The following is a 27,836-nucleotide window of genomic DNA, read 5'->3' as shown; positions in this document are numbered from 1 at the left end:
AGGTGTTGATAGGGCCAGAGGCCGTGCCTGGGAGAGGGCTCGTCACCTCAAAGCTGGGTTGAGTTCCAGTTGCTCTGGGACTCTGGACAAGTCACTTAGCTTAAGTGTTCTGATAACAATCATATTTTCAAAGCACTTTCACCCGAGGTGGTTTAGGCTGGTGTTACGTCCCGAGATTTTCAGCGGAGGACTTGGAGGCGTGGAGAGGGACAGTGGCAGCCCAAAGGCCCCCAGCTTCTCAGAGGCAGGCCCTGACCTAGAGCCTAAAGCCCTCCCCCAGGCCTTCCTGTTAACCCCCGCCTTCCCCCCACACCCCACCTGCACGGGGACTTGAGTTTCCCGTGGAGCCCAGCCGTCTCGGGGGGAACATCTCCCTCCCTCCTTTCCAGATGCACCATTGAGGACGCAGCCACCTACACAGTGATGGTCAAGAACGCCTACGGCCAGGCCTCCTCCTTCGCCAAAGTCCTTGTCCGCAGTGAGTCCTGCCGTCCCCAACAGGCCAGAAAGCCCACAGCAAACCCCACATGAGCAGATGAGGACATGAGTCTGCGTCAGACTCGGGGAGGGACCCCCAGCCCAGGGGTATTTGGTCTGGGATCAGGTGACCAGGGCAGCCCCCGGGATTCCCGCTCCCCGGGGCCTTCAGAGCAAGTGAGAGTCTCCGCCCTCAGACTGTACAACCTACATTCCTGTTCAAGGGGACACCACCTGCCTGTCCCCAAAGACCATGCTCATCCCAGCGAGCTGGGCTTCGGTCCAGATCCAGCTCAGGGCCCCTGGGAGGGCGGCCTGGCTACCAGCGGTCCTCAGGGGCAAAGGCCGAGTCCTACCAACTCCCCTCCTGACCCCCACGGCCCCTTTTGGCTTCTGGTGCATGTTCTCCAGTTGGCTCAGGTGCCTCCTGGAGGTTAATCACAGCATGAAGCAGAGGAGACGCTCAGGAATCTGCCAGACCCCAGTCCACATGCTGCCTCTGGCGCTGACTGGCCGTGAGAGCCTGGGTGCCATCTCACTTACCTGACCTCCCCACCTGCAAAGGGGGAATCCTGCTGCCTCCCTCAGATACTCCTGTGGATTAAATGAGATGGTTTAGGTAAAACTTGGCTGGATCAGGCTCTTGGGGGAAGGCTAACCCTCCCTCCCCCGACCCCAAGGCCAGGGCCAAGCCCAACCCAGGAGGCCACACCTCTGAGCCCAAGGCCTTGCCCTCAGGGCCCCGAGAGAGAAGCTGCACGTGTGTGGGTTCGTGCACACACACACACACACACACACACAGGGCAGCAGACAGGCCGGAGTCTAGTTCCCATCTCCCAGCCTCTCATCGGACCTTGTTCAACTGTCCTTCACAGCCTCTCTACCCCTCTGCCCTGTTCCCCAAATAGCTCTTGGGAGGCAGCTGTCCCCGCTGCCAGGCCAGGCTCTCTGGGTGGAATCTGAGCCGTCCCTATAGGCAGTGCCCAGAGTCAATTGCAAGGTCAGGCATCGGGCCCTTGGGCCCTGCCTTCCTCTGTCTGCCCATCCTTCCCATCCTTCCATCCACATCCCCATCCCTCCTCCATCAAGGCCATCCCAGGGACCAGTGTCATGTCCTGGCTTCAGGCTGCTGGGGTGCTCGCTAGGTGATTATGCCTCAGTTTCCTCATTTGTATGAGAGGATAATAATGACAACAACAGACAAGGCTTCTGTGGATTAAATGAGTTAATAAGTGGCACGTGGTACACGCTATGTGAATAAAAACTGTTCTCACTATCCCCTGGTGGTCCGTGTCCACACCACCTTGGACTTCACCCTGAAGCCTCCAGGAGGCTCTCTTAGCGCTGCCCTGGACCCACCAGAAATCCCAGTCTGACCAGGCTCCACCTGCAGGACTGTGATTCTGCCGGTGGATTTGGGTAAAGGAAGGAAACCACCATTTATTGAGCACCGACTGTATGCCAGGCTCCTGCTGAGGGCTTTGTTCATGTGAACTCATGTATTCAGAACCCCACCACCACCACCATCAGGGAGGAATCAGGAAGGAACTGAGGCACAGAAAGGCTAGGAAACTTTCCCCAAGCCGAAGGGGGAGCCACTGCCAGATCAGGATTCAAACCCACGCCCAAAGGCCATGCCTCCAAAATCCAGTAGGAACGTGGGCTCTGAGCCTTCTCCAACTCCATTTGCTCTGGGTTTTCAGCTTACCTGGGGAAGGATGCAGGCTTCGATTCGGAGATCTTTAAAAGTAAGGAGGCTGGGGGAGGGATGGGCTTTCAGGGAGGAGGGTGTCTGGGGCTCCTCTTCAGGGCCCCCAACAGTCCCCTTTAGAATATAGCCATCCACTGCCCACAAAGGGATGTCCACGGGTGGTTTGCCTATAAACTGTTAATACTTGTAGACTGGTTTCTGGGGTCCCTAGGCACCCCAGAGCTGCCTCCAGCTGCTGCACTCTCAGTGGCCAAAACTGAATGAGAAAGGCAAATCCAAAAAGACAAACCAGTATTTGCCGTTTCAGCTCATCTGGTCCCACCTAAAGAAATCTCTTCCCCAACCCCGGCCCCCAGGATCAGGCCCCCTCTTCTCCTTGTTAACACCACCTGCAAAACTGTGAATCCTGACCCAGAGGAGTGGGGACACCCCAGAAGGGTCCTCACTCCCATCTAAGCCCCAGGCTAGGCTGGCCGCCTCAGAAGACTTCTGCCCTAAATTTCTGTTCCCGCCCAGGACTGATGTTTGGCCCCAATGTGGAATTCACGTCGGTGCTGAAACCAGTCTTCGCCCGTGAGAAGGAATCCTTCTCCCTGTCCTGCCTATTTTCGGAAGATGTGTTAGACGCCAAGCAGAACATCCAGTGGTTCCGAGATGGTGAGGACCCCTAGTCCTGGCCCCTAACCTTCAGAGGCAGAGGTGGAAGCCAGAGAGGGACTAGAGCCCTGGCTCCATCCCCACCTCTGGGGCCCCCGGTGGAGAGAGGAACTCAGCTATGCCCACCCCCTAACTGGTACAAGCTGGGCGATGGGTGCCAATGAGGTAGAGGGAAGCAGAGCACAGCCAGGTGGGTTCAGATCAAGTCACCCTGCAAAGTGTCACCGAGCACCCGTGGTGCCAGGCCCTGTGCTGGGTGCCAGGGCAGGGTTAGGAACAGACATGCATGAGCTCAAGGGGCTCTCCATCCGGGAGGGAGCAGGAAGCCAAAACACAATTGCACACTGCCCGTTGAGAGCCTGTGGTTGGCCAGGCACCAGCCCAGCCCTTTACATCTATGGGCTCGACATCAGCACCCTAGGGGTAGGTGATGACATTTGAAGCAACAAGAACAGAGGCCAAGGCCAGGAGCAGGTCAGCCTGAGGAGGGTCAGGGCAGGTTGTGACAACTGCCTTGGGCTTTTCAGAGTCAGGGTTGTAGGTGCAGGTACATAGCTGCTACTCGTGAGCTGGAAGATGCTTGGGGGGGGGGGGGTGGGCGGGTCATGGACCAGGGCTGGGGAAGGCCGGTCAGCCAGGGAGGAGAGGAACAGCTGGACCTCCTGCCCCATTCGTGACCAGGCCTGCAGCCAAAGGGCCAGGAGCACAGCCCCCTGACCCCCCAGAGCTTGAGCCTAGGGAAGCTGCCCCCGCTGGGGGCTGGGGCGGAGGAGTGGGAAAGCCACAAGCCCTGAGAAACAGCTGCGATAACAGGCCAAGAGGTTTCCCAGACCTGTAGGTCTTCCGGAACAGAGGTGCTGACAGGAGGGAGGGGCCTTCGCGTGGCACAAGGAGCAGGATGGTCCAACAGCAGGACCTCAGGGCGAGACCTAGAGCCCCAGAGCCCCTTCCCCTTGCCCTCACTAAGGTCCCACCTGCCCAGTCCCCACCTGCCTCACTGACACCCCAACTCTTTCAGTAAGTCCCCTACCCCTTTCCTGAGTCCCCACCGCCCCTCAACAGGCCCCCCTCCCTCCATTAAGCTCACAATCCCTCCCCACCGAGCCCCACCTCCTTTCTCAAGCCCCCAGCATCCCAAAGAGCCCCTGACCCTCACACAGGGCCCCATCTCTCTTGTTCCCACTTCTTCACAGGACCTCCAACTCCTTACCGAGCCGCTCACCGAGCCACCGACCACTTCCCTGAACCCTCATTACCTCACTGAAGCCCCAGCCCCTTCCCTGGGCCCGGCCCTGCCACCCCCCGCCCCGCCTCAAACCTTCTGCAGAGGAAAGTTCAGAGGCCACCTTGGTAGAGTCCTAGAGGTCACCACCCCCTCCCCAGCTCCCCAGCAGAGCCTCAGGCTCTAGCCAGGCCAAGCTCACCTCTGCCTAGACCCCCAGAGCATCTGTGGGTTCCCAGGTGAGGCCCAGATCCCCCACGAGCTCACCCTGGACCCCTCCCCCTGCAGGGAGGCTGCTGAAGTCCTCCAGCCGCCGGCAGATGCTCTACGCAGACCGCCAGGCGTCCCTGAAGGTGTCCTGTGCCTACAAGGAGGACGAGGGTCTCTACACGGTCCAGGTGCCCTCGCCCTCTGGGCTCCGGGAGCAGAGAGCCTATGTGTTTGTGAGAGGTGAGGCGGGGGGTGGAGGGACCGGGGCTCTGCCTTGACTGATTTGCTGTGGGACATTTGGGCAAGTCCCTGCTCCTTGAGGCCTCGGTTTCCATGCTATATATTGGGGGTGCTGGGGTAGAGTCTCTCTAAGAATCCCTGTGCATCCCATGACCCTCCAAAGGGACACAGCCTGAGAGTCTCAGACGCGGAGACAGCTGGAGAGGGAGGGCTGATCGTGGGCTGGGATCATTCTAGTCCTGGTTGATTTCTGTCTCCTGGCTTTGCCACTTCACTAGCTGGGTGATTTGGGGTAATTCACTTCTCCTCTATGAGACTCAGTTTTCCCACCTGCAAGATGGGGGGTTGCGCCAGAACTCAGAGATTAATTATGCCAATTGTTCAGGTGTGTGGCGTAGAATGGACCCCTAATAAACAGTCCTCCTACCCCCTACCCCCAGATGCTGTTGTTTGAAAGGAAGAGGCTGTTATTCAGGTCCTGCTCCTCAAGATCAAACTGAGCCCCTGGGGGGTGGTTAATGAGAAGAGGACGAGGGGTGAGAACGGGAGGGGGTCTGTTGCCAAGTGGGCATTGACTGGAAGAGCCTCCCCCCAACTCTCTTCCCACCCCCGCCCACCCCGGGCTTCAGATGCTGCAGCCGAGAAGCCAGGGGCTCCAGGCTCCCCCCTGAATGTTCGATGCCTGAACGTGAACAGAGACTGCCTCACCCTGACGTGGACCCCGCCCAGCGACACCCGTGGCAACGCCATCACCAGCTACTCCATTGAGCTGTGAGTCGGTCTCTTCAGTGGCAGAGCCCATGGGGGTAGATGGCTCTGTGAGGATAAGAGTGGGGGCCACAGGAAAGAGGGACCCCCATGCCTGTCCTTGGAATAGGGCAGGAGGTAGATGTGTTATTTAGGGGCAATAGAAGGGTGTCCGCCCCTGGAGTCAGCCGCTGCCCTCTAGACCCTTTACAGCAGGAGCTGACACTGGGAGGGGCAAACATCAGTGCTTGAAACCTGAGCACATGTGGAGGCTGTCCTCCCTGAGTGACGGAGACGGAGTAGCGGGAGGGAGACGGAGTAGCACTGACGCGGGAGGGAGGGGGCACACCAGGAAAGGGAAGGCCCAGAACATGCCACCTCCTTCACCTGCCGCCGGCTCCGAGGCCCTAGCTGGAGGGAACCTAATCCAGCCACTCGGATCCTTACAACAATCCCTACGTAAGGGGGAGGGGGACTCTCTAGTGCCCCATTCTACAGATGAGGAAACTGAGGTACGCGGCCCCATCCAGCCAGTACTGAGGACAGTGGCACCCCGGGGGGCGCAGAGACCCCAGACTCCGAGGGTCACTCTGGAATGCACTCCGACAGGGAGTGGACAGCCCTCGGGGGAAAGGCTAACTCGCCCACTCACAAGCCATGTGACCTTGGGCAAGTCATCTCACTCTCTAAACGCGGATCCTGTTGGTAGAGTGAAGGTAATCACACCTAACCGTGAGGACCGTCAGGATTAAACGAGATAACGGGTGTGGAGGGACACAGCACAGCTCCAGGCACGCAGGAAAGCTCCATGAAAGGCACTAGCTATTTTGATTAGCACCGTGCTTGGTGGAGGATGGTGAGAAGGCCTCCTGGGGCCCGAGGTTGGAGCCGGGCTTTTAAATGGAGAGAGATGAGCTGGGCCGGCAGCCCAGGGGTGGGGAAGGGACCTGGAAGAGGCTCAAACTGGGGAGATGTGAGTCGTGGGCAGGGGCTGCAGCCGGGGCCTCTCTCCCACAGGTGCCAGGGCGAGTCCGAACAATGGGTGCTCTGCCACCAGACCCCCGGCGGGACCTGTCGGTGCCCAATCCAAGGCCTCGCCGAAGGCCAGAGCTATCGGTTCCGGGTGAGAGCCATCAGCAGAGCCGGCGGCAGCATTCCCTCCAAGGCTTCAGAACCGGTTGCCATGGGCGACCCTGAGGAAGCCCGGAGGAAGACAGGTGGGCACAGAGGCCCTGCAGGGACATTCCAGAGCATCAGTCAGGGCATACTCAGGACTGCCTCACGCAGCAGACAGGCGCACAGCCCCCATGCCAAGCCCTGATCCAGGAGGGGAGACACAGCCCCGCCCTCAGGAACCCCTAATCTGATGGAGGAGACACAGTGCTGTCCTTAGCAACCCCTAGCTGGAGGGGGAACGAACAGCTCGTCTGATGTAAGAAACACAAACCTGTCCACACAAGATGCTAATCTGGGGTAAAACCACAGCACCCTCTTCAGATGCCCTTAATCTGAAGGAGGAAAACCGTCCTGCCTCAGAAGCCCCCAGCCTGGACGGCGGGGGGGACACAGCCCTCTCAGCCCTGAGGAGCCAGCCTGATCTGGGTTTGCTGTGCCCTAGGGATCTGACCCCATCACTTCTCTCTGTCCCTCTTTGTCCCAAGAGGACAGAGCATCTTTGGGGTCCAAGAGCAGCGGTGCTGCACGTTGGACCCCTGAGATCGCTGGGGCCCAGATGGACCTGCTTGAGTGCCCACAGTGAGGGGCCGGAAGGCCAGGGCCAGGAGCCGGGGAGGAATCAGCACCCAGAGTGGGGCAGGCCCTTCCCTGTCGCCTGCTGACCCCGCCCACCACACACACCCTGCACCCCTTAGTTCTCCCCTAACATGTTCCCTTCTCCCCACTAGAGATCCCCTTTGATATAGGAAAAACGATCACGGTCAGCACAGATGATTCTGAAGGTACGTGTGAACCTCCTGACACTTTGTCTCAAGACTCCAGCCCCCTTTGCAGTTCTGGAAACTCTGGGCCACAAACTGAACCCAGAGGCAGAAGCTGTCGTGTGCAGGGTGTGGGGAGGCGAGCGCGGGTAGGATCCGGGCTGAGGGGCCAGACTCTCTGGTGGGCAACTGCGCCCCTCGCCGAGGAATTAGACGTCGGGGAAAGTCCCGGCAGGACGTGGGGAGACCTGGGTTCTGGCCCTGGCTCTGCCTGGCCTTGCTGGGCGACTGGAGCAAGTTTCTGCCCCTCTCTGGGCCCCAGTTCCCTCCTCAGTGAAGTGAGGGGCTGAGATTCGGGGTCTATGATGGCCCACACATCTCCGCCCCTGGATGGCTCTGCTTCCAGACTTCGTGACCATTCCCTCGCCCCCGACCAATGTCCACGCCAGCGAGATCCGCGAGGCCTATGTGGTTCTGGGCTGGGAGGAGCCAAGACCCCGGGGCAAAGCCCCACTGACGTACTTCCTGGAGAAGGTACGGAGACCCCAAGGGCCCCAGCCCCAGGCCGGCCTGAGAAATAGACACGCTGTGTTACCAGGACGTGGGGGGGTGTTCAGGGAGGCGCTGGGAGACCCCGGCAGTGTCCCCTGGGGAGGCCTGAAGAGAAGAGAATTTCCTGCCTGGAAGGCTTGAGCATAGCCCTGCACAGAGGCAGGGGGGGTGGATTAAACGACCTTTCGAGGTTACCTCCAGCCCCAAGAGGCCAGTTACTGATAGTTCCGGAAGCTGTTCACGGAAATACACAAAATTAAGAGACACAGACAGTAACAACAGTAAGATCCACCATTTCCTGCGTACACCCCCAACCCAAGTCTGTCTGGCATCTGGTCACACATTGGGTCGAACACCTAACCTTGGCCAGGGCCAGGGTGGGAGGGAAGCCAGGATGGTGCCCACCTGCCAGGGTCGTTGACGGACAGCACATACAGGGCATGGGGGCTGGAGGCGGGTAGCACCAGGAGGCAGTTCTCCCTGGGGGCAGAGTAGGGGCGGGAGACTGGGGAGAGGGGCAGCTCATGTGAACTGGATTTCACAGTGGAGGGGAGGTATCGCGGCAGAGTAAAAAACAGCATGGTGTTCAGATCCATTCCAATCCTGACTTCCGCTGTGTGAGCTACTGTACTAAGTTCTCTGAGCCTCAGTTCCCTCCAGCATAGAATGGAGACCCTACCCCGTGAGGACGAAATAAAAGCAGCACATAGCCAGGGCCCGCAGCCCTGGGACTGTAAACCCTTCCCAAGGAGATGCTCTTGCCTATGAGCCCCCTAAAGGAAGACACCAGGTTTACCTTCTCATTACTCGCTGGGTCCAGCACGGTGCCTGGCACATGGCAGGTGGACAGTACAGGTTTAGTGAATCAAGGAATAAAAATGTTCCAGGAAAGAGTCTCTGGCTCTCGTTGTCCAGATGGGCCTCTCTGCACATTCACAGGTGATCCTATTTCTCTGACATGGGAACGCTATGGATAATGGAGGATTTGTTTTGTGAGGCTATAGAGTATAATGGTTAAGACCTTGGAGTCAGACTGCCTGGGTTCTAGTCTTGTCTCTGCTACTTACTAGCTGTGTGACCTTGGGCAAGAAATTTAATCTCTCTGTGCCTCAGTTTCTTCTTCCATAAAATAGACATAATAATTGTACATCTTATAGGGTTGATGTGAGAATCAAATTAACTAAAGCACGTCAAGACTTAGAACAGAACTTGGCACACAGTGGGTGGTGCTCAGCCATGTTCCTTGGTTTTTGTAGCGATTTCTTAGCCTACCTGGGTTCTAGGCTACTGACAGCCAGGTGGGCCTCGGGAGGGAAAAGCATAGAGAGGGCAGGGTCAGTGGGTCCCCCCAGGGCTTCTAGGTTTTAACTCTCACACCCAGACTCAGCAGAAGTGGCCTCTGGGTGCCTTATTAACCTGCATCACCCTCGGCTCTTCACCCTCTATCTACCCAGAGACACAGGATTTATGGCTGCCTTTGGGGCCCCGATGCTGTGTAGAGTAGCAGGTTTGGGGGGTACCCACGCCTGAGCTTAAATACCAACTATGCCAACTATTAGACGCGTGACTTTTGGCCAAGTTACCAAAACTTCCTGAACCTGAATTTCCTCATTGGTGGGGAAGTTAACCCTCACTTTGCAGAGGTATTGTGAGAATTCATCCATTTACTCATGTATTCATCCCACAAACATAGACTGAGCACCTCTCACGCATCAGTACTGTTCTCAGTGGTGGATAAAACAGACAAACTCCTGCCTCCAGAGCTGAGATTGGAGTATCCGAAAAGTATTTGGCACATTTGCTAATGGTAGGAGCTTAGGAGAAAGACAGAAAGCATGGAGGGGATTTGAAGTGTTGAGGGAGGGGCTGCTGACCTTTCACATGGGGGGGGGGGCGGTGCTGGGGAGGCCACCCTGAGAAGGTGAGTTTTGAGTAAAGACCCAAAGGAAATAAAGGGCAAACCAGAGATTTCTGGGGGAAGAGCATTCCAAGAAAAGGGACCAGCAAGTGCAAAGGCCCAGAGGCAGGGATTGGGCCTGGCACCATCAAGGAACCGCAGGGGGACACAGAGCCTGGTGAGTGGGCAAAGGGGGGCATGGAATGTGGCCAGACAGGTGGCAGGAGTCAAGCCATGGAGAACTTCGCTCTGAGGGAGATGCGGGGCTTGGGAGGGTTCTGGGCAGACACGGATGTAATCTGACTTGTGTTGTAAAAGGATGCCTCTGCCTGTCATTTGGAGAAAAGACCGAAGGGAGTTAAAGGTAGAAACAGGCAGACCAGTTAGGAGGCTATTGAGATAACTCAGGCGAGAGACGATGCTGGCTTGGATCAGGGTTGTGGAGGGGAGCATGGGGGTGATAAGCCATGGTTGGACTCTGGATAAACTTTGAAGGTAGAGCCAACTGGGTTTGTTGACAGAGCATCTTCGGGGGATGAGAAATGAGAGAAAGAGTCCAGAATGGCTCCCAGGGTTCTGGCCTGAGCAGCTGAAAGGACGGGTGCCACTAACTCGATGTGGGCTGCATTGGCATGGGGGCAAGTTCCAGGGTCAGTTCTGTTGAATGTGAGATGCTCGAAGGGCATCCAGGTAGAGACGTCACGGAGGCAGGTGGATCCAGAGTTCAGGTGTTGAGGGGCAGCCTGGGCCAAGGATAGAAGTTAGTGAGAGCACATGTGGGAAGGCAACCACTTAACCAAAGGCAAGTTTCTCTCCCTTGTCACAGTCGGTCATAGGTAGTGGCACCTGGGAGGCCATCAACTCAGAAACGCCTGTGAAATCCCCGAGATTCGCCCTTTTGGATCTGGAGAAAGGGAAGTCGTATGTCTTCAGAGTGCGAGCGATAAACCAGCACGGCATGAGCGATCCCTCGGAGCCCAGCGAGCCCATCGCCTTGAGGGGGAAGCCAGGTACCTGTGTGACGCAGGAGATGGGGCCAGGCCAGGCCAGGCTGTCAGCGTCCAGGGCTCGGGACCCCATGGCTGCAGGGACAGAGCCGTGCCCATTTCTCTGTCCTTGACCACTTCTACCTATCACGAAGCTGAAAAGCAACATGATCACAGGCCTGTAAAGTTTTAGACCATCAAGAATTATTCATACATTTCTCTGGGCAGGAGGCTCTTGAAAGTATAGACATTTTTTCTAGATCAACAATTCACAGGTTGCAGAATCCAGCCAGGTCCAGCACAGGATCTGAGTGTGACCAAGTGGTCCCTCAGTTCTAAACGTCTCCAACCAGGGCCTGACCCCACCTTGTGCAGCCAGGAGTGAGCCCCTGGGCAGGCCTCCGGCCCTCTCCCTGGTCCCACCCCAAGCTCCGCCTCACCAGGTGGGACCCCTCTCATCTGCAGCACAGCGCGGGCCTGGGTAGGTCATTTCTGAGCTGAGAACCTTGGTGTCCTCACCTGCCAAACCCATTGTTCTGAAGCCCCCACCTGTGGCTCCTTCCTGAGTCTCCCAGCGGCAGCTCCATCCTGGTCCTGACTTCCCGGGGTTCCCTCTCTCCTCTGAGGCCTCTGGATTCTGATAAGATCAGAAGGTTCCCTGCAGCTGCCATCACCAACTAGTCCTTTAAGGAACCCAGCTGCAGCACTGCCCGTCCGAGAAGAGCCTGATATGCTGCAAGGCCTGTTTGGGGAAGATTTCAAAGTCCTAGATTTGTACTATTTCAATAATGTAGAGAAAAGAAATACATATATATATATATATATATATATATATATATATATATATATATATATATATATAAATAGGTTGGTGGGCAAATGGAGTTTTTCTTTAATTCTGGTCTGGTTAACATTTAGTCTTGACTCAGGGGCCTGGCCAGTGAGTGGTTTGTGATTGGATGTGGGCAGTCTCTGGACCACAAGGCAGCCTTAGGGCAAGGTTCTGGTACAGTTTGGAGAAGGAAAGGAGAGGAAAAGAAGAGAGAGGAGGGGAGGAGAGGAAAAAAGAAAAGGCATTTACTTGTATTATGAAAGTGAAATTATTGTACAAAAATGGGAAAATACAAAAGAAGCGAGAGAGCGAGAGAGAGAAAGAAGAAGGGAGGGAGGGAGGGAGGCAAGAGAATTCCCTCCACCCCAGGATTCCGCTGACCAAGGGTAACCACTGTGAGCATCTAGGTGCTTGGGCCTCTGGCCTTTGACACATGCATGCTAATGCATCTTTCTGAAAGTCCAATCAAACCACAAGTAGAGCTTTGCATTCTACCTTTTAAAATTAACATTATACCACAAACATATCCTCAGGTCTTGAAATCATGATTTTAGTGGGTGAGTACTACTCCATACATGGATGCCCTCAGCTCAAGTTCTTGCCTACGGGTAGAATCAGGTCTCTTGGACACGTGGGGCCTCTGAGTGCCCTCCTTCTACCCTCTCCCGCCACCCAGCCTTCATCCACTGTCACACTGTCTTCAAGCTGAGAGGCTGAAGTTGCTGACAGGACCTTCCTGAGCCCAGGACCCCAAGTCTGTTTCTCAGTACTTCCCCTGGGCCAAATGCAGAGCCTGACTCAGAGTAGGCACTCAATAGTTACTGGATTTATGTTGGATGGATGCTGAGTTCAGCCTTTGCCTGTTGACTTTGAGGCACCACCAGAACACAAGGAGAGGTGTCCAGGGAAAAATGGAAGATGAGGCTCTAGAATTCAGGAGAGAGAGCAGGCCTGGAGGTAAAGCCTGGGGAGTCACCTGCAGAGAGGTGAGGGTTGAAGACATGGGAATAGGTGGACACTTGAGATGAGAAAAGAGGAGAAAAATGGAGCAAGTCAAGGAACAGACACTTGGAGGAGTCCCACATTTGGGGACAAAAGAAAGAGGGGGAGCCACAAAAGGATGTGTAAGGAGTTTGAGAAGTAAAAAGAGAACTAGGCAGGTCCTGTATCTGCCATCCATCCATCCATCCTTTCGTCCATCTATCCATCTATTCATCGACCTATCCATCCATTAGTCTATTGATCCATTCATCCATCCCCATCCATCCATCCATCCATCCATCCATCCATCCATCCATCCATTCTTCCATCCATCCATCCATCCATCCATCCATCCATTCTTCCATCCATCCATCCAGATCTGTCCATTTAACACATCATGGCAAACCCTACCTCAAGGAGCATAGTCTCAGGGAGCCATGAAAGTTAAAGTTTCAAGGCAAATAAAATGAAGTTTCCTAGAGATCAAAGATAAGGCTGAGGAAAATTGTCAGATCTGGTGACTTCTAAGAGAGAGAGAGCGATAGTAAGGATTAATGAATGGGGATTTTAGTGAGGAAGCGGAGATGTTTGGAGGTAAGATGAGAGAAGACTTTCAGAATACAAGAGTCTGGAGCACACCTCTGGGACTAGGAAAGAGCTGCCCAAAGCCCCAGGGCATGTCTGGAACGCACGTGCCCCCCGTGATTGCCATGTGCGCACCTCCCCGCCTCTCCCACACGCCTCCCCCTCCCCAGCCGTGTAACTCAGCATCTTCACTCAGTCCACACTTCTGATTTTCAGCCACTCTCCCTCCTCCAACTCAAGTTCAAGCTTTCCGAGACACACAGACCTCTGTCTCCCTGAACTGGGATCCTGTGAAAGACAGCCCAGAGCTCCTGGGTTATTACATCTACTCCCGGGAGGCAGGATCATCCGAGTGGAAAACAGTTAACAACAAACCCATCCAGGGCAACAGGTGAGTCTGCCCCCACCCCCTTCCTGCACTAGGGCAGGGCCGTAATAATAATGAAGCCTGCCATTCATGGTATGGTTGGGCGCTGGGCACTGTTCTAAGTTCTTTTCATATATTAGGTCATTTAGTTCTGGCTGCAATCCTATGAACTTAGGACTATTGTTTCTGTTATCATTGTACAGATGAAGAAACCGAGGCACAGAGCAGTTTAAGTGGAGTTTGCCAAAGCTCACTTAGCTAGTAAGTGGACTTGACCCAGACAGCCTCTTTTCTGGCAAGCACTCACCAGCAGCGTGCTGTTTGCAGGTAGTGATGACTGGCTAGGTCTTGTCCTTCCAGGAGCTTAGAGACAGAGAGGCGGAGAGTGCAGCCAGGGCGGCTGGGGTTCAGGCTCCACACCCGCCCCTCCCTCGCCGGGCAGCCCTGCACTGAGACTCGCCCTCTCTGAACCTCGGCTCGGTGCTCTTGCCTATCCCACTCTCACTCCCCTCTGAGTCGCCCTCCTCACGCGGTGGCCCTGGTCCTTGCAGGCAGAAGCCTCGAGGCTTCTGGACTCATGACTTCTCTCCGTTTTGAGGCTCTGTGGGGTCAGGGGCTCAGGTGGTGACACCCACCCCCTTCCCTTTCCATCAGACGACCGGCTGGGCCCTGAGCACACCTGTGGGCTCCCCTCACCCTGGGCTGCGAGCCCCAAGATTATCTCACCCAGAAAAGGGGACAGGACCTGGTGCCCCTCTGGCATGCGGTGCCTCACGGTCACTCATGCTTTGTCACTGCTAAAGTTCTCCAGCTGGAGAATAATCGGGTTTTGGACCAATGAGCTCAGAGTCCAGGTTATCCCTAGGATGACATCTCTCCCCTGACTTGCATTCAGATGTGCGTCCCTGGAGGGGAGGACAGGGGCTGAGGGAGAGTCATGTGATGAAAGTGGCGTGTCGGAAGAACGTGTCACACGTGGGGCGTGGCGTGGTCCTCTGGTACATCCAGAGACCTCGTCACATGTGTGCATGCCATCGGTTACATGTGTCAGGGCTGGAAAGAGGCTAAACACTGCTGCCCAGGAGTGCTGCCTGGGGTGATGGTGTGAAGGGAGCTCAGCTGGGAGGCAGGGTCTGGTCCACCACCATTCCACGAGCTCCTTCGAGCCTGGCTCACAGGAGATGCTCAAAAAAGACCTCAATGAATGAATACTGAACGGGCAGGCGCTGCGCTGGGATTCAGGAGACCCGGGCTCGGTCCAGGTTGTGTTCCTAACTGGCTGTGTGCTCTTGGCTCACCCCATTCCTTCTGGGGGAGCCCTTCGCTACCTGTAAAATGAAGAAACTGGATGGTCTGATCCATGAAGGCCCCTCTGACATTCCAACATTCAACTCCTCGGGGTCAACTGGCCGAGGGAAGCTCCCTGTAGAACGAGATTTGCTACAGGAAAATGTTGATAAGTGAAAAGGGAAAAAAGAGGTTCACAATTTGGGTCTTATCAAGAAGAGACAGGACGGGAGGACATTTTTCTCTAAGCCAGAGTGTCCTTGTATGTCTCTGGCTGATAATTCAGAGGTCTTTAAAAGGACTCTGTGCTTTAGTCACAGCATCCGGACAGATAAGAAGAGCCATTTGTTGTGTTTCCAGGACGAGGCCCAAAGTCCTAGAGATGTACGAGGTTGCTCAGTTTAGGGGTTGGCTACCTGGGCCTTCAACTGGTAACTTTCCCAGCGTATTTGCGTCTTAATGATAGGCTCTGGAAGCTACATCCTTTAAAACCTTAAGGACCTCATCCACCAGGGGGCAGGCATCACTTTGGGGGCAGGGGCAAGGTCTTTAGGCAAGAACTGAGGCCTCAAATCCTACCACGCTGGTGGCCACTTATCGCCGCAAGGTTGTTCTAGAAAGTTCAGGAATGTCTCCATGCTGTTGGTTTGGCCTTTCCTGAAGGCTGTACATTTCTCTCCCAGGTTCACGGTTCCCGGGCTGAGGACAGGGCAGGAGTATGAGTTTTGTATCAGGTCAGTCAGCGAGGCTGGAGTTGGGGAGAGCTCAGCCGCCACCGAACCCATCAAGGTCAAGCAGGCTCTTGGTAAGTCCAAGGGGCAGGTGCAGCCTACACACCTCTGGGGACAGACCTGGGCTGAGCAGAGAGCAGGGGGCCTATCGACCACCTCTTGGAGGGTCCAACTCCAGAGGCCATGAGGCAGAAGCCTTCTCAGGGGATCTGGTGCTGACCCCGACCACCCCTTCCTTTGGGGAGGAAGTAGCAACGGCCTGAGGCCATGGGGTGAAGTCTGACCAGCTCGGAGGCCCAGGTGCCCTGCACGTAGCTGAGTCAGCATTACCAGTGGACGCTACTGGCTAAGTCCGTGCCCCAGAGCAGGGTGGGCACCCACTGGGGGAGGCTCGCTGCCTCCCTCGGGCCCCACTGCCCAGTCCGGCCGCCCCTCGGGAGCAGTGGCCCTCACCCCCTTGCCTCCCCGTAGCTATACCATCTGCCCCATATGACTTCGCCCTCCTGAACTGTGGGGAAAATGATATGGTCATCGGGTGGAAACCCCCCAAGCGGCGTGGAGGGGGCAAGATCCTGGGCTACTTCCTGGACCAACATGACTCGGAGGAGCTGAACTGGCGCTCAGTCAACCAGCAGCCCATCCCCACCCAGATCTGCAAGGTGAGGCTGGAGTGCGGCCACTGGCCTGCTGTCCTGATTTGTGTGGGTGGAGAGCGGGGGTCAGGGTTGGAGGTCCCGAGGCTGAGAGGGGCCTCAGGTTTGGTGCCTCGATAATCCAGCTGATTGTCAAGTGCAGACCAATCTTATCTGAAGCTCCTATAGACCTCCTGCTGTGAACCTCGTCCCCTGCCTCCCCAGCCTCCGCCTTCACGGTCTGTGTTTTTGCTTTTCAAGGTCAGTGACCTTCATGAAGGCCATTTCTATGAGTTCCGTGCCCGGGCGGTAAACTGGGCTGGTGTTGGAGAGCTGTCGGCGCCCAGCAGCCTGTTTGAGTGCAAAAAGTGGACGATGCCTCAGCCAGGTGAGCGGCTGGGAGGTGCCAAAGCCCAGCACCTCCCCTCCCCTCCCCCCCCCCCCCCAAACTAACAAACAAGATGACCGCTACCGCCGGGCTTGCTGTGCATTCAAGCTTGCTCTGTCGGTCCCAAACCCCAGACCCCTGCCCCCTGTAACCTCTGACACAGTCTTAACTCTGCCAAGTCAAGAGCCCTGACCTTGGCCATTGACTGGCCCTGTACCCCCATCCAAATTATCCTCTAGCTCAACACCCCATCTGAGCTCCGATTCTCAACACAGACCAATCTCACACCCCAAAGGCACACTGCTAGGTGACCAACTCGTCCCAGTTTGCTCAGGACTTTCCCAGTATTACCACCGCAAGTCCTGTGTCCCAATCCTGGACAAACAGGGCAGGTTGGTCACCCTCTGCACCACTCCCGCAGCCCCATCAGCCTTCTCACAAACTAGCCCTTCATCTCCCCCTTAGGAAGGAAGGATGACGACCTTCCATCATGCTGTTCAGCTCAGCTCTGTTTTCCGCACAAAACCTTTACCTGAATGGCAGATCATCACTACGCGTGATGCTTTAGACAACGACAGTTACAAACAACTGATATTTGTTGGGTGCTTACTATGTATTGACACTTTCCATAAATTATGTCATTAATGCTCACGACAGCACTATTTTATAAGAACTATTATTATCCCCATTTTACCGATGAGGAGGCAGGAACATAGAGGCTAAGTAACTTGCCCAGAGTCCCCATATTCTGAAAAAGGGCGTTCGCTGGGACATGAACCCCGGTGATCTGACTCTGGAGTCCACACCCTGAGCTTCTACGTTGAACACTGAAATGGCAAAGAGATTAGAAAGATTAATGCTGTCTGGGACAGGGATGGGGAGGGTCAAGGATGTTTCCCAGAGGAAGTGATACTGAGCATGCTTTGAAGAGTTAACTCTATTGCAGACACAGACCAAGCTTTGCCATGAAGCCAAGGCCGGCCAGGTCCCCACCATGTCCAGAGCAGGCACTTCCAGGCCTGGCTGGGACTGAAAGATTGACAAGCTTGCTGACTCGCCACCCACCCACTGCCTGACTGGCTGGCCGGCCATTTGGCTATCCATCTCCTTCCCTACCCCGTCTTCCCACAGGACCCCCGTATGGCGTGCGGGTGTTTGAAGTGCGGGCCACCTCCTTGATGCTGACGTGGGAGCCCCCACTGTACCAAGGGGCCGGACCGGTCACAGGCTACTGCATCAGTGTCCAGGAGGAAGGCTCTGAGCAGTGGAAGCCGGTCACTCCAGACCCCATCTCTGACACCCACCTGAGGGTGAGTCCCTGCCCCTTCATCCTCTGACCCGCCCTAAGCCTTCCCTGCCACAGGATATGGCAGGACTACAGAACATCAAAGCTGGAACGACCCTCAGAGATCACTGCCCTCACTTCATGGCAGCAGAGGACCAGAGAGGGGGAGTGGCTTAGCCAGGGTCACGCAGCGAGTCGGTAGTAGGTCTGGCCGGCGGGTTGGTCTTAACCCGCTCCATGCTGTTCAGACTCCTCCCTAAAACCTCACTTATAATCAGCAAGGTAGATTAGCATTGGATATGCACATCCCTTGAGCTAGGAATTCTGCTTCTAGGATTGAACTGTAGAGAAATAATTAGTCAAGTGTGCAAAAACCTAAGGACAGTGACGCTCGTTGTAGCGTTGTTTATAAAGGCAAAATTTGGAAACAACTTAAATGTCCATCAGTAGGGGGTTGGCTCAAATAAATCACAGTGTATCCTTAATGTGGACTCAATGTCAGTGAGTGTAAAGGCTACGGTAGCTGAAGGAGTGGCAATAATATAAAGAATGAGGTAGAGCTAAAAAAATAAAAAATAAAAAAATAAAAATTTTAAAATTTTTAAAAAAAGAGTGAGGTAGAGCTACTTGTATGTTGTGACATAGAAACATATCCACCATATGTGGCTAAGAAAAAAAAAGCACAATACAGAGCAGGATATTTATATGTTAGATAACATTTAGAACATGTATATCATACTGTACATTAATGAACACAGAGGCATATATGCGTTTCTTAATTTAAATGATAAGCAAACTCTAAACTCTTTGGATAAATAAGAAATCTAGCAGAATCGTTGGTTTTATGCACCTGTGGTGGTTGTTTTCACTTGCACTCGTGTAGAAGGGAAAGCGCAAACAATGCTCTCCTGGCATAACAAACACGACTCACACATATTTGTCATGTCAGGAAACAAAGGTGTCCGCTGAAGCATTCTTAGCAGACACAAATTACTAACAGACAATCCATCAGGATCGCAGACTTCACAGAATCCATCTCTGAAGCCAGCATGTCTCACGGGCCTTCTTTGTTTAAGGAAAGTTTGTAAGGAAAGTTCCGTGATGTGTATTAGATTTTATCTTCTGCAGCTCTAGGGAGAGAGGGAGTATTTTCTCCAGCTCCTTTTCCTGAGGCATCTTTCACCAGCAGGCAGGAGGGTGTGTGGGTTTCAAGACCACACGTTAGCACTCTGTTAGCACCAAGAGGAAAGAAACCAGGCTTGAGAGGCCCGAAACCATGTGGAAAGAAGATACTCGCAAGCAGAATATGCCGCATGTCACGCTTCTGCATGGTTTACGTGCATTTGCAAGTCTAAATGGATTGTTACAAAATTGTCAGTTCTGGGCATCTCTGGGAATGGGGCTGCCAGGAGAGCCTTACCCCTTCATTTTATATTCTTTTCTATTGCTTTAATATTTCCTCCAACAAACATGAATTTCTTTCATAATCAGAAAAAAATAAAAATATTTCCTTTTGAAACAATAACATTAAGGCTATCTAAGACCAAATGAAGAAGGGCAAGCGTCAGCCCGTGGAAGGCTCTGAGATTGTGCAGTTTCCGCCCCCATGGGGCCCGGGTCCCTGCCGTAGAGTCGGCCAGTGCTGGACAGCTGGCCCGAGAGAGCCCCGCAAGACGGATGGCCCCTCTGCTCCCCAGGCAGGCTGGCCCAGGGTCGGGGAGCCTCGGTGACTTGGCACCGTTTCTGCATGTGGATGGTTGGCCGGCATTCACTCACTCAGTCATTCACTCGACACTTCTGGACCCCTACTTAGTGCCAGATCTGGAACTAGATCGTAGATGTAAAAAGCTACAGTAACAGTCCTTAGGGAACAGGCAATTACAATACTGTGTGTCGTACAATCAAGGAGGGTCCGAGGGATTCTGGGAGCTCCCAAGGAGGAAGGTAAGAGACCTCTCCTGGCCTCGTCCCATCTGTCCAAGCTGAGTGGCCAAGGGTGAGCTCTTGTTGCTAGACCAAGAGAAGGGGAGGGCGTTCCAGGCAGAGGGCTCAGCAAGGGCAAAGGCAGGGAGGCGTGAAGCGACGTGATGCATGGGGGACCCTGAGGAGTCAGGGAGTGAAGGGGGCGCAGAGAAGAGGACAGAAGGCTGAGGATGGATGGATGAGGAAGGCTTTAGGTACCAAGCCTCGAAATCTGAACTTTACCCCGAAGGCCACTGAAAGAGTTAAGCGTACTCAGACTGGCATCTTGGAAACATTGGCAGAGGGAAAGATAGACCGGGAAGAAGGGTCTAGAGGCAGAGGCACCATTTAGGAAACTGTTGGACTAATCCAGGAGAGGAGAAATAAAGCTGCAGTCAAAGGCGTGGCTGGGACACAGAGAGGCCACATTCAAGAAACGTTAGGGAAATAAAATGGGAACTTCGGTGTTTAGATGTGTAGGGCTCAAGAAAAAGATGTCAAAGATGATGATCCCCAAGCTTCTTTCTAGGGTGACAGATGGAGGAGAGGCAGGGGGCGCAGGAAGAGAAAGGGTTTCCTTGTTGAGAGGCTGATGATGAGTTAAGCTCCGAGCAGGTGGAGTTCCAGGCGTCACAAGCGTGGGAGGTAATCTCAGGGGAGAGGCTCACCTGAAGCTGGAACTCAGGAGACCAATGTGCCCCTAGCCTGCCCCCCACCCCCAGGGCAGCCTGGCCCTCCTGGGGGTCCCCTGCAGCCCGTGGCCAGGGCTGCAGGAAGGGTGGGTCTTTGCCATCCTCGGTGCTCACTCTTGCCCCCTCCCTTCCCCCAGATTTCTGACTTACAGCCGGGGAAGACCTACGTGTTCCATGTACAGGCTGTGAATTCAGCGGGCCCAGGGCAGCCGTCCATGCCCACCGACCCCGTACTCCTGGAGGACAAGCCAGGTAGGGGCAGGGGGAGGGCGCTGGTCTGCAGCAGGAGGACAGAACCTGCTGGGCCCTCACCCCGCCACACCTTCCTGCCCCTCATTCCTTCCTGCCTGTTTCTCTCCCGTCCACACTCTCGTTTATTTCTGTGGGATCCCAAGATATGAACATATGGTTTCCTTCCATGTGATGGGTCTTCCATTCTTTATATGCCACATTCTTAAACTCATACAACTCTTTGTGGATATTTAAAAGAATAGCCAACTTTATTTCAGATATGCCGTGTGGCTTTGCCTGCCTTGCAGTCACGGCTCCCGAGGTCCGCTCCTACCACACACGCCAGGTGCTGCGCTGGGTCCTTACACTGTCTGGCCCTCCCAATGAGCCCCTGAGGGAGCTGTCACTGTCCCCACTTTAGAACTGATTTTATTGTAGCTCAGAGAAGTTAAATGACCAGGTCACGCAGCTAGTATACGATGGAATCACTCAGCTCTCCTCACTATAAAGTGCGTTCTTTTTCCATTCTTTTAATTATTTATTCATTCAGCAAGTATTTGGTGGCACCCACACTGCACTGGGGACATGGCAGTGATGAGAAAGCAAGGTCCCTGCGCTGGTGGGGGGAGGGGCAGGACGAATGGACAGTAAACACGTAAATGATGAAAAAGTCAGTGATAAGTGCTATAAAGGAAGTGAAACAGGGTGATGGGGTGGGGTGGGCTTTACTGTAGCCTCAGTAGTCTGAGGAGGTGACATTTGAGCTGAGAAGGAGCCTGATCATACGAGGCCTTGGAGGCCACAGCAAAGAGTCTGGGGTTTATTATTCTATTCAAGAGCAATGGGCAGCCACTGGAGGGGTTAAGCAGGGGAGGGACCTGACCCGGTTTATTGTTCCTAAATGCCTGGTGCCCTCCGTTGGATCCTGCCCTCAGATGCTCGTGAGATCGAGGTCGGTGTGGATGATGAGGGCTTTATCTACATGGCTTTCGAAGCCCCCGAGGCCCCCGACTCCTCGGAGTTTCAGTGGTCCAAGGACTACAAGGGCCCGCCGGACCCACAGAGGGTCAAGGTCGAGGAGGGAGTTAACAAGTAAGTGAGGGGAGGGGGCAGCCCGACTCGTCCACAGGTCCCAGACGTTGTCAGATGGGTGGGCAGAAGCTCGTGGGTGAGACCATCCGGCAGGACCCCCAGATAGCGAGCTTGAGAGGACTGCTTGGTCTCTCATGAAGGATGCTGACTGCCACCTCGGGGAGAAGTGAGGGAGAGTGCACTGGAGAGGCTGAAACGGTGCCATTCATTTGGAGGTCCTTTTGCTGTAAGGAATGTGTGTGCCTCTGTGCGGGTGCCTCCGAGGAGACGCTCAGGACTTGGTTTCTAGCCTGAGAGCCAGTGACTTGGTCTTGCAAGTTCTCTGGGCTCAGCTTCCTCATCAGTAAAAGAGGGGTTAGGATGTCAAGTGCCCCCAGGTCTCCCTCCTCCACCCCCAGCAGCTCTGGCCTTGGCCCTGTCCAGCAGGAGACAAAGCTGATGACTTGAGCCCTGTGGAGAGAGGCAGGCCTGGGGGATGTGGCCAGTATGAAGACTGTTCCAGAGAGCCTGGCTAGTGAGGACCATTGAAGGTGGCAGGCCAGACGTGCCCTGGGCAGGGGACCCCAAAGAGGTGTAAGGAGGCTGCCACCCCTGCTTACTGGCTTGGCCGGGGTCTGGGCTGGGGTGCAGGGCTTGCAAAGCCGACCGAGACTCCCCAGCTCCCAGGCCTCCAGGGCACACGGCCCCTCTCAGAGCCTCTGCCCTCCTGTCTCTGCAGGTCCAAGATCATCCTGAAAGAACCTGGCCTCGAGGATTTGGGCACCTACTCGGTGGTGGTCACCGATGCTGACGAAGAAATCTCAGCAAGCCACACGCTGACGGAGGAAGGTGATGCCCCCTGTTCCACTGCCACCTCCCCAGAGAGACGACCCAGACACGGAGTCCCAAACACAAATACCCCAGAGGCCAGCAAGAAGCAGTAAAAATGAGTAAAGCAGAGATTTCCAGGGAAGTAGGCCCTCACCCACCCATTCAGTCAGTCAGCCAGTGAATAAGCATCTGCTGAGCACCGACCGTATGCCAGAGACTGTCCTAGGCACTGAATTACATCAGTGAACTCAACAGGCAGAAATCCCTGCCTGATGGAGTTCACGCTCTTCTTGTCTCTCTCTTTACTTTATCTACTTTTGATAAAAAGCAAAGGTACCACTGAATTATTTCACTTCCTTCTGTAGCCTAAGAAAAACAACAGCATAAGTAGAATGATGAACTGCAAATGGCAGTCGGTCTGAGGAATGAGGATGGCAAAAGGGAGCAGTGGGGACTGTGGTAAACCAGAGAGGGAATGCCGGGCCTCAGCGGTCATCTATGAGACTCACCCTCTGCTGTCTCCATAGCAACTGGGGCAGCCCATTGTCCTCCCTGATGATTGCACTGGAGGCCCTTTGATTTTGTTAAGAAGCAGAAGCCAGGCAGGTCCAGATTGCAATTCCAGTTCCACAATTTCCTGGCTGCTTGACCTTGGATAAGTCATGACACCTCTCTGGGCCTCAGTTTCCTCATCTGTAAAGGGGGATTATAATCCCTGCTGTCCTAAGTGAAACAATATTGTTATGCAGATATACTTAGATGATTCCATGCAAACTAAAGCCATCCACAAAAGTAATGGGGTTTGCTTTTTGTTTTTGGACTGGATGCTTGCCATGTGTCCAGACTCATCATGCTAAGGACTCTGGAGCTTATAAGAGGAAATGAGATATGAGCCCTGCCCCTGCCAATTCATTCATGCAACATGTATTTATTGAGCACATACTGTGTGCCAGATACCATGTAGGTCCAGAGCGCAGCTTAACAGAAGAGACAAACCTAACACAAAGAAGCAGTTAGCAGTGAGACAGCACTCTACCAACCTGCCCTAGACACATGTAGACTGAAATGCTCAGTGGGGAGAGCAGACCCTCAGATTTGGACAGTGTGGCTCAGTGGGGTAACAAGGGGCCTCAGGAGGCAGACAGTAATGCTCACCCCACAGCATGGTGTGAGGACTGCTGAGATCATGCAGAGCCTGGCACACAGTAGGTGCTTCTCTGGGGAGGTGGCACTTGATCAGGTCTTGAAGGACAGGAGAATAAGCAACCTCAGGGTAGCCTGCGGCAGCCCCCGCAGCCCCCTCAGAGCCCCAGAGCCAAGGCCCACAGTGGTCATCATCAACCCCTCAGTAGCCAAGTGACCCCAAGCTGAGTCTCTCAGGACTTTCACCCAGTGTGGATGCTAGGACGGCTTCCACGGACCCCACTGGCCTGGGTATGTCATTCTCTTTGGTTTCTTCCTTGCTTCTCCCTGTCCCAGAGCTGAACAAGCTGAAGAAGTTGAGCCATGAGATTAGAAACCCAGGTAAGCGGTCCAAGCCACCAGCCTTGGGCAGTCCCGCCAGGCCCACTGGGGTGTTCTGAGCAGGACTGAGTCAGCCAAGAGCCAGAAACTAGCCGGGGGGCGGCGGGCAAAGGATGGGGACGTCTTGGGGCTGGAAGGTCATAGACCCAGGGAGTCCTCAGTCCATGAAGGGAACAGAGCGGCCAGCAGAGAGCACATGGGATGCAAGGGAGGGCAGAGTGGCTGGTTTCTTCTTCTTCTTGGACTGTGGATCATCTAAACCCCTGCTGCCCTCCATTGGCCAGGAGTAGCTTTTGCAGTCCCTGGGGCAGGGGTCACAAACGGGTGCATATTGGAATCACCCCCGGAGCTTTTCAAAATCCCAATGCCCAGGCCACACCCCAAACAAATTAGAACCTCTGGGTCTGGAACCAGACACTGGTGTTTTTGAAAGTCCTTGGGGATCCAGTGTCCAGCCAGGGTGAGAAGCACGACCTCCAAGCTGTGGGAGGAGGATGAATTCCCTGAGATGAATTCAATCTAGGGGGACTGAATGCGGGAAACCCTCCCTAGCCCCTCGCCCCAGTCGTGTCTGCGTCAGACTCTGAAACATTTTGCACATTAAATGCCCACAGTGTGCTCAAGGTGGGGCTGTCGGGAGTGGGGAGGGGAGAAGGGTTCCCTGCCCACCCTTTCCTGTCCTCTGCCACCCAGTGATCAAGCTGATCTCCGGCTGGAACGTTGACATCCTCGAGCAAGGAGAGGTGCGGCTTTGGCTGGAAGTAGAAAAGTTGTCTCCAGCCGCTGAGCTGCATCTAATCTTCAACGAGCAGGAAATCTTCAGCTCACCGGTAACTGGGGGCTCAGAATCCCTAAGTGAGGTTCCTGGCCCAGGAGGTGGCCTCACAGGCAGTGGTCTCCACTGGCTGCACCTTCCCCTAGCAGACATTTCAGAAACAGCCACCAGCTTTGGCTGTCACAGTGATAGGGTGGGGGGCGGGGACACCTGGATTTTAGTACCTGGGGTGCGGGTGGCAGGGATGCTAGACACTTGCCAGCACAAGGAACACTCCCACAAAGAACTTCCCATGCCTCCCACAATTTTTCACTGTCCTGTCAAACATTTGTAAGATGAAAAACCTACATTCACGCTTATAATTATCCAAGCCTAGACCCTAACTCTCAGAAAGACAAATAATTTTTTTTTGCAGTGTTAATATACACTGAATAGAGAGTTTTTATTCTATTAGCCACATTACCTATGCTCTTTCATTCATTTTCCTGTTCTTCTTGTACTCATGAGAAGATCTTATTTGTGAATTTCATCTCCAGATGGCCATCAAAAAATATGTGTTATAAAGAGGGGAGCTGGTTCTGACAGAGGAGAAAGAGCTCAGGGCTAGATGTCAGAAGACATATTCATCTCCTGTGGGTTGTGTGCCCTTGGGCAGGTCTCTTCACCTCTCTGTGCCTCAGTTTCTACATCGGTACAATGGGGTTGGTTGCCCCAGGAACAGGAGGAGCAACTGGAAAAAAAATAGATTTGAAAGTTCTGCATAGAGATTAAGCATGACCTTGGCTCATGGTAGAGGCAGGGTAACAAAGTCTGGACTCTTGGTACACAGCGCTGATACTAGCAGGTGCCGCTATAGAAAAATCAAACTAGACGATTCTCTCAAATCATACATACACCCTAAATGTGGAAAATAAAACGTTTGAAAACTGTTAGAATGTGACAAAATGTAAATACGTGCTAATTCTGGGTAGCAGGTACACAGGCTTTTTTATATTATCCTTTATAGTTTTATGGGGGATTTTTTTTATATTAAATTGCAAAAGAAGTAGAAAATAACCAAAAAACATGGCGCAGTAGGAGATTGGGGATTATTATTAATTGCAACTGATACAAGCATGCAAGACTCTTTCCAGTGTCTGCCAGGCCCCAGGGTGTTCTCAGGGGCCGGGTGTGGGAAAAGTCCAGTCTATACACAGTACAGGGGTACCTAGGGCCCCCTCCCCAGTCTCTGAAGGCTTCTAACTCTGCATATATTACCCCCAAGTCCAACCACGCCCCGATCTGCACGCCACAGCACAAATTCCCTGGGATTGGAAAAGGGCAGAAAGACTTTCGGGTTTTGTTCTCCCCAGAACCGCAAAATCAATTTTGTCCGAGAGAAGGGCCTGGTGGAAGTCATCATCCAAAACTTGACTGAGGACGACAAAGGGTCGTATACTGCTCAGCTCCAAGACGGAAAAGCCAAGAACCAGATCACCCTGGCTCTGGTGGATGACGGTCAGCTGTGCCCTGACCCCCGCCCTGCCCCATGCACCCGGCCTCAGCTCGCAGCCTGGGCGTCTCTATCCATGCTGACGCCCTCCTCTGGACCTGCGCTCCTCCTGGTTCACGCCCGTTCCCCCCTCTGTGTCCACAGAGTTCGACAAACTTCTAAGGGAGGCAGGTGCTAAGAGAAGAGACTGGAAGAGAAAGCAGGGTAAGAACTGCTGGGGCGAAGTTCAAACACCTCGGCCAGCAGGCCAGCAGGCCAGCAGACAGCGCCGGGGAACCGCTGGGCAAGTGGATTAATAGATCCCTCCGCCCTGCTGGACCCCCCGAGGGAGGGCCACTGCCATCTGATCCAGTGCTGTCCCCGTGCCAGAACGAAGCAGCACTTGCCCAACCCCGAGAGTGAGCGCCTTAAACTTTGCACCCTAGATGCCTCCCAGATGCCTCACCCCAGTCCCCTCCCTCGTGGGGGCGAATTCCCAGAATCCGAGGGGCCAGTAGTCATTAGGTGCCCCTCCCCAGCTGCCTTCCCCTGTCTCGCCACCAGGTGGCGCCCGGGCCGAGCCCGGCGCTCTGACCGCTGGGCGTGCTGTTTTGCCCTCATAGGTCCGCATTTCGAGGAGCCTTTGCAGTGGAAGGTCACCGAGGACTGCCAAGTGCTGCTGACGTGCAAGGCAAAGCCCCGCCCCCGCCTCCAGCCCTGCCCCCAGGCCCCGTGGGGCAAGACCTGTGGTTGTCCCCAAGCCCTGTGGCTGTCTTTTGCCCCACTCCCTGCAACTCCACACCCTGTGCTGGTGTGATCCAAGCAGAGGAAGTAGCCCCAGGGGTTTTGCATTTAACTGGAAAACAAAAGCCCAGGGAGCAGAGTTAGTGTCAATTAGTGTGCGCTGAGTCAGCCTTGAGCTAGATCTCCCAGCTGCTCTGGGAGGGGTTCTGGGGGTCAGGGGTCTGGGAGCAAGTGAGGGCTCTGTATGTTGAGCGGTAGTCCCTGTGCCTGTTAGTAGCCCTGCCAGACACTGTTCTCAGCACTTCAGAGCATTATTTTATTTCATCTGCCTCACAATCATCTGTGAGAGAGGTGTCACAATCCCCACTTCAGGATGAAAAACCAAGTGGGGAACTAGCGCAAGACTCCATGGTAACAAGCAGAGTCTAGAACCCAGGTTTTAACCGGATGTGCCTGACTCCAAAGCGGGTGTTCTTTCTCAGCACCCTGCAAGCCTTTTAGATAACTGGGGGAGGGCAGGGGAGGGGAGGGTGCACTCCCAGAAGCCTATCCATTCAGCAAACCTAAGTACCTACTCTGTGTTACACACTCTGCAAGCACTGGGCGTACAAGGATGAAGAAGTGGTCTCCTTAGGCCTGTAAGATCCCACAGTCCAAAGCAAGATCGTGGGGAAAACAGTGTAGCTCCTGCTGTGATGGAGACATGCAGGAAATTGATTCCTCATGATGGGGCACACTCTGGGGTGCATAAAAGAAGGCTTCCTGGAGAAGGTGACACAGGCATTTACAAGAAAAAGTAGGGTAGGAAAGG

The 27,836-nt window shown here is 54.4% G+C and overlaps 1 protein-coding gene across 1 annotated transcript in view; it reads left to right on the top strand.

Moving 5' to 3' along the window:
- The window catches only part of MYOM3 (myomesin 3), a 42,938-nt gene that overhangs the window by 7,306 nt on the left and 7,796 nt on the right, over positions 1–27,836 (top strand). Inside the window, exons 6-27 of the mRNA XM_068537787.1 lie at positions 390–478; positions 2,181–2,225; positions 2,705–2,845; positions 4,356–4,517; positions 5,147–5,288; positions 6,282–6,481; positions 7,169–7,222; positions 7,608–7,735; positions 10,477–10,660; positions 13,251–13,425; positions 15,372–15,493; positions 15,891–16,078; positions 16,313–16,439; positions 17,571–17,749; positions 20,516–20,630; positions 21,545–21,701; positions 22,420–22,529; positions 23,991–24,035; positions 24,729–24,865; positions 26,163–26,307; positions 26,447–26,506; positions 26,905–26,972. Coding sequence (XP_068393888.1) covers positions 390–478; positions 2,181–2,225; positions 2,705–2,845; positions 4,356–4,517; positions 5,147–5,288; positions 6,282–6,481; positions 7,169–7,222; positions 7,608–7,735; positions 10,477–10,660; positions 13,251–13,425; positions 15,372–15,493; positions 15,891–16,078; positions 16,313–16,439; positions 17,571–17,749; positions 20,516–20,630; positions 21,545–21,701; positions 22,420–22,529; positions 23,991–24,035; positions 24,729–24,865; positions 26,163–26,307; positions 26,447–26,506; positions 26,905–26,972 — 2,773 coding nt within the window. The remainder of the gene's footprint in view (positions 1–389; positions 479–2,180; positions 2,226–2,704; positions 2,846–4,355; positions 4,518–5,146; positions 5,289–6,281; positions 6,482–7,168; positions 7,223–7,607; positions 7,736–10,476; positions 10,661–13,250; positions 13,426–15,371; positions 15,494–15,890; positions 16,079–16,312; positions 16,440–17,570; positions 17,750–20,515; positions 20,631–21,544; positions 21,702–22,419; positions 22,530–23,990; positions 24,036–24,728; positions 24,866–26,162; positions 26,308–26,446; positions 26,507–26,904; positions 26,973–27,836) is intronic.

Source organism: Eschrichtius robustus, chromosome 3, assembly GCF_028021215.1.
Source record: "Eschrichtius robustus isolate mEscRob2 chromosome 3, mEscRob2.pri, whole genome shotgun sequence".
Taxonomy (NCBI): domain Eukaryota; kingdom Metazoa; phylum Chordata; class Mammalia; order Artiodactyla; family Eschrichtiidae; genus Eschrichtius; species Eschrichtius robustus.
The sequence above is the reverse complement of the archived record's forward strand: the minus strand, read 5'-3'. Positions and strand labels throughout refer to the sequence as shown.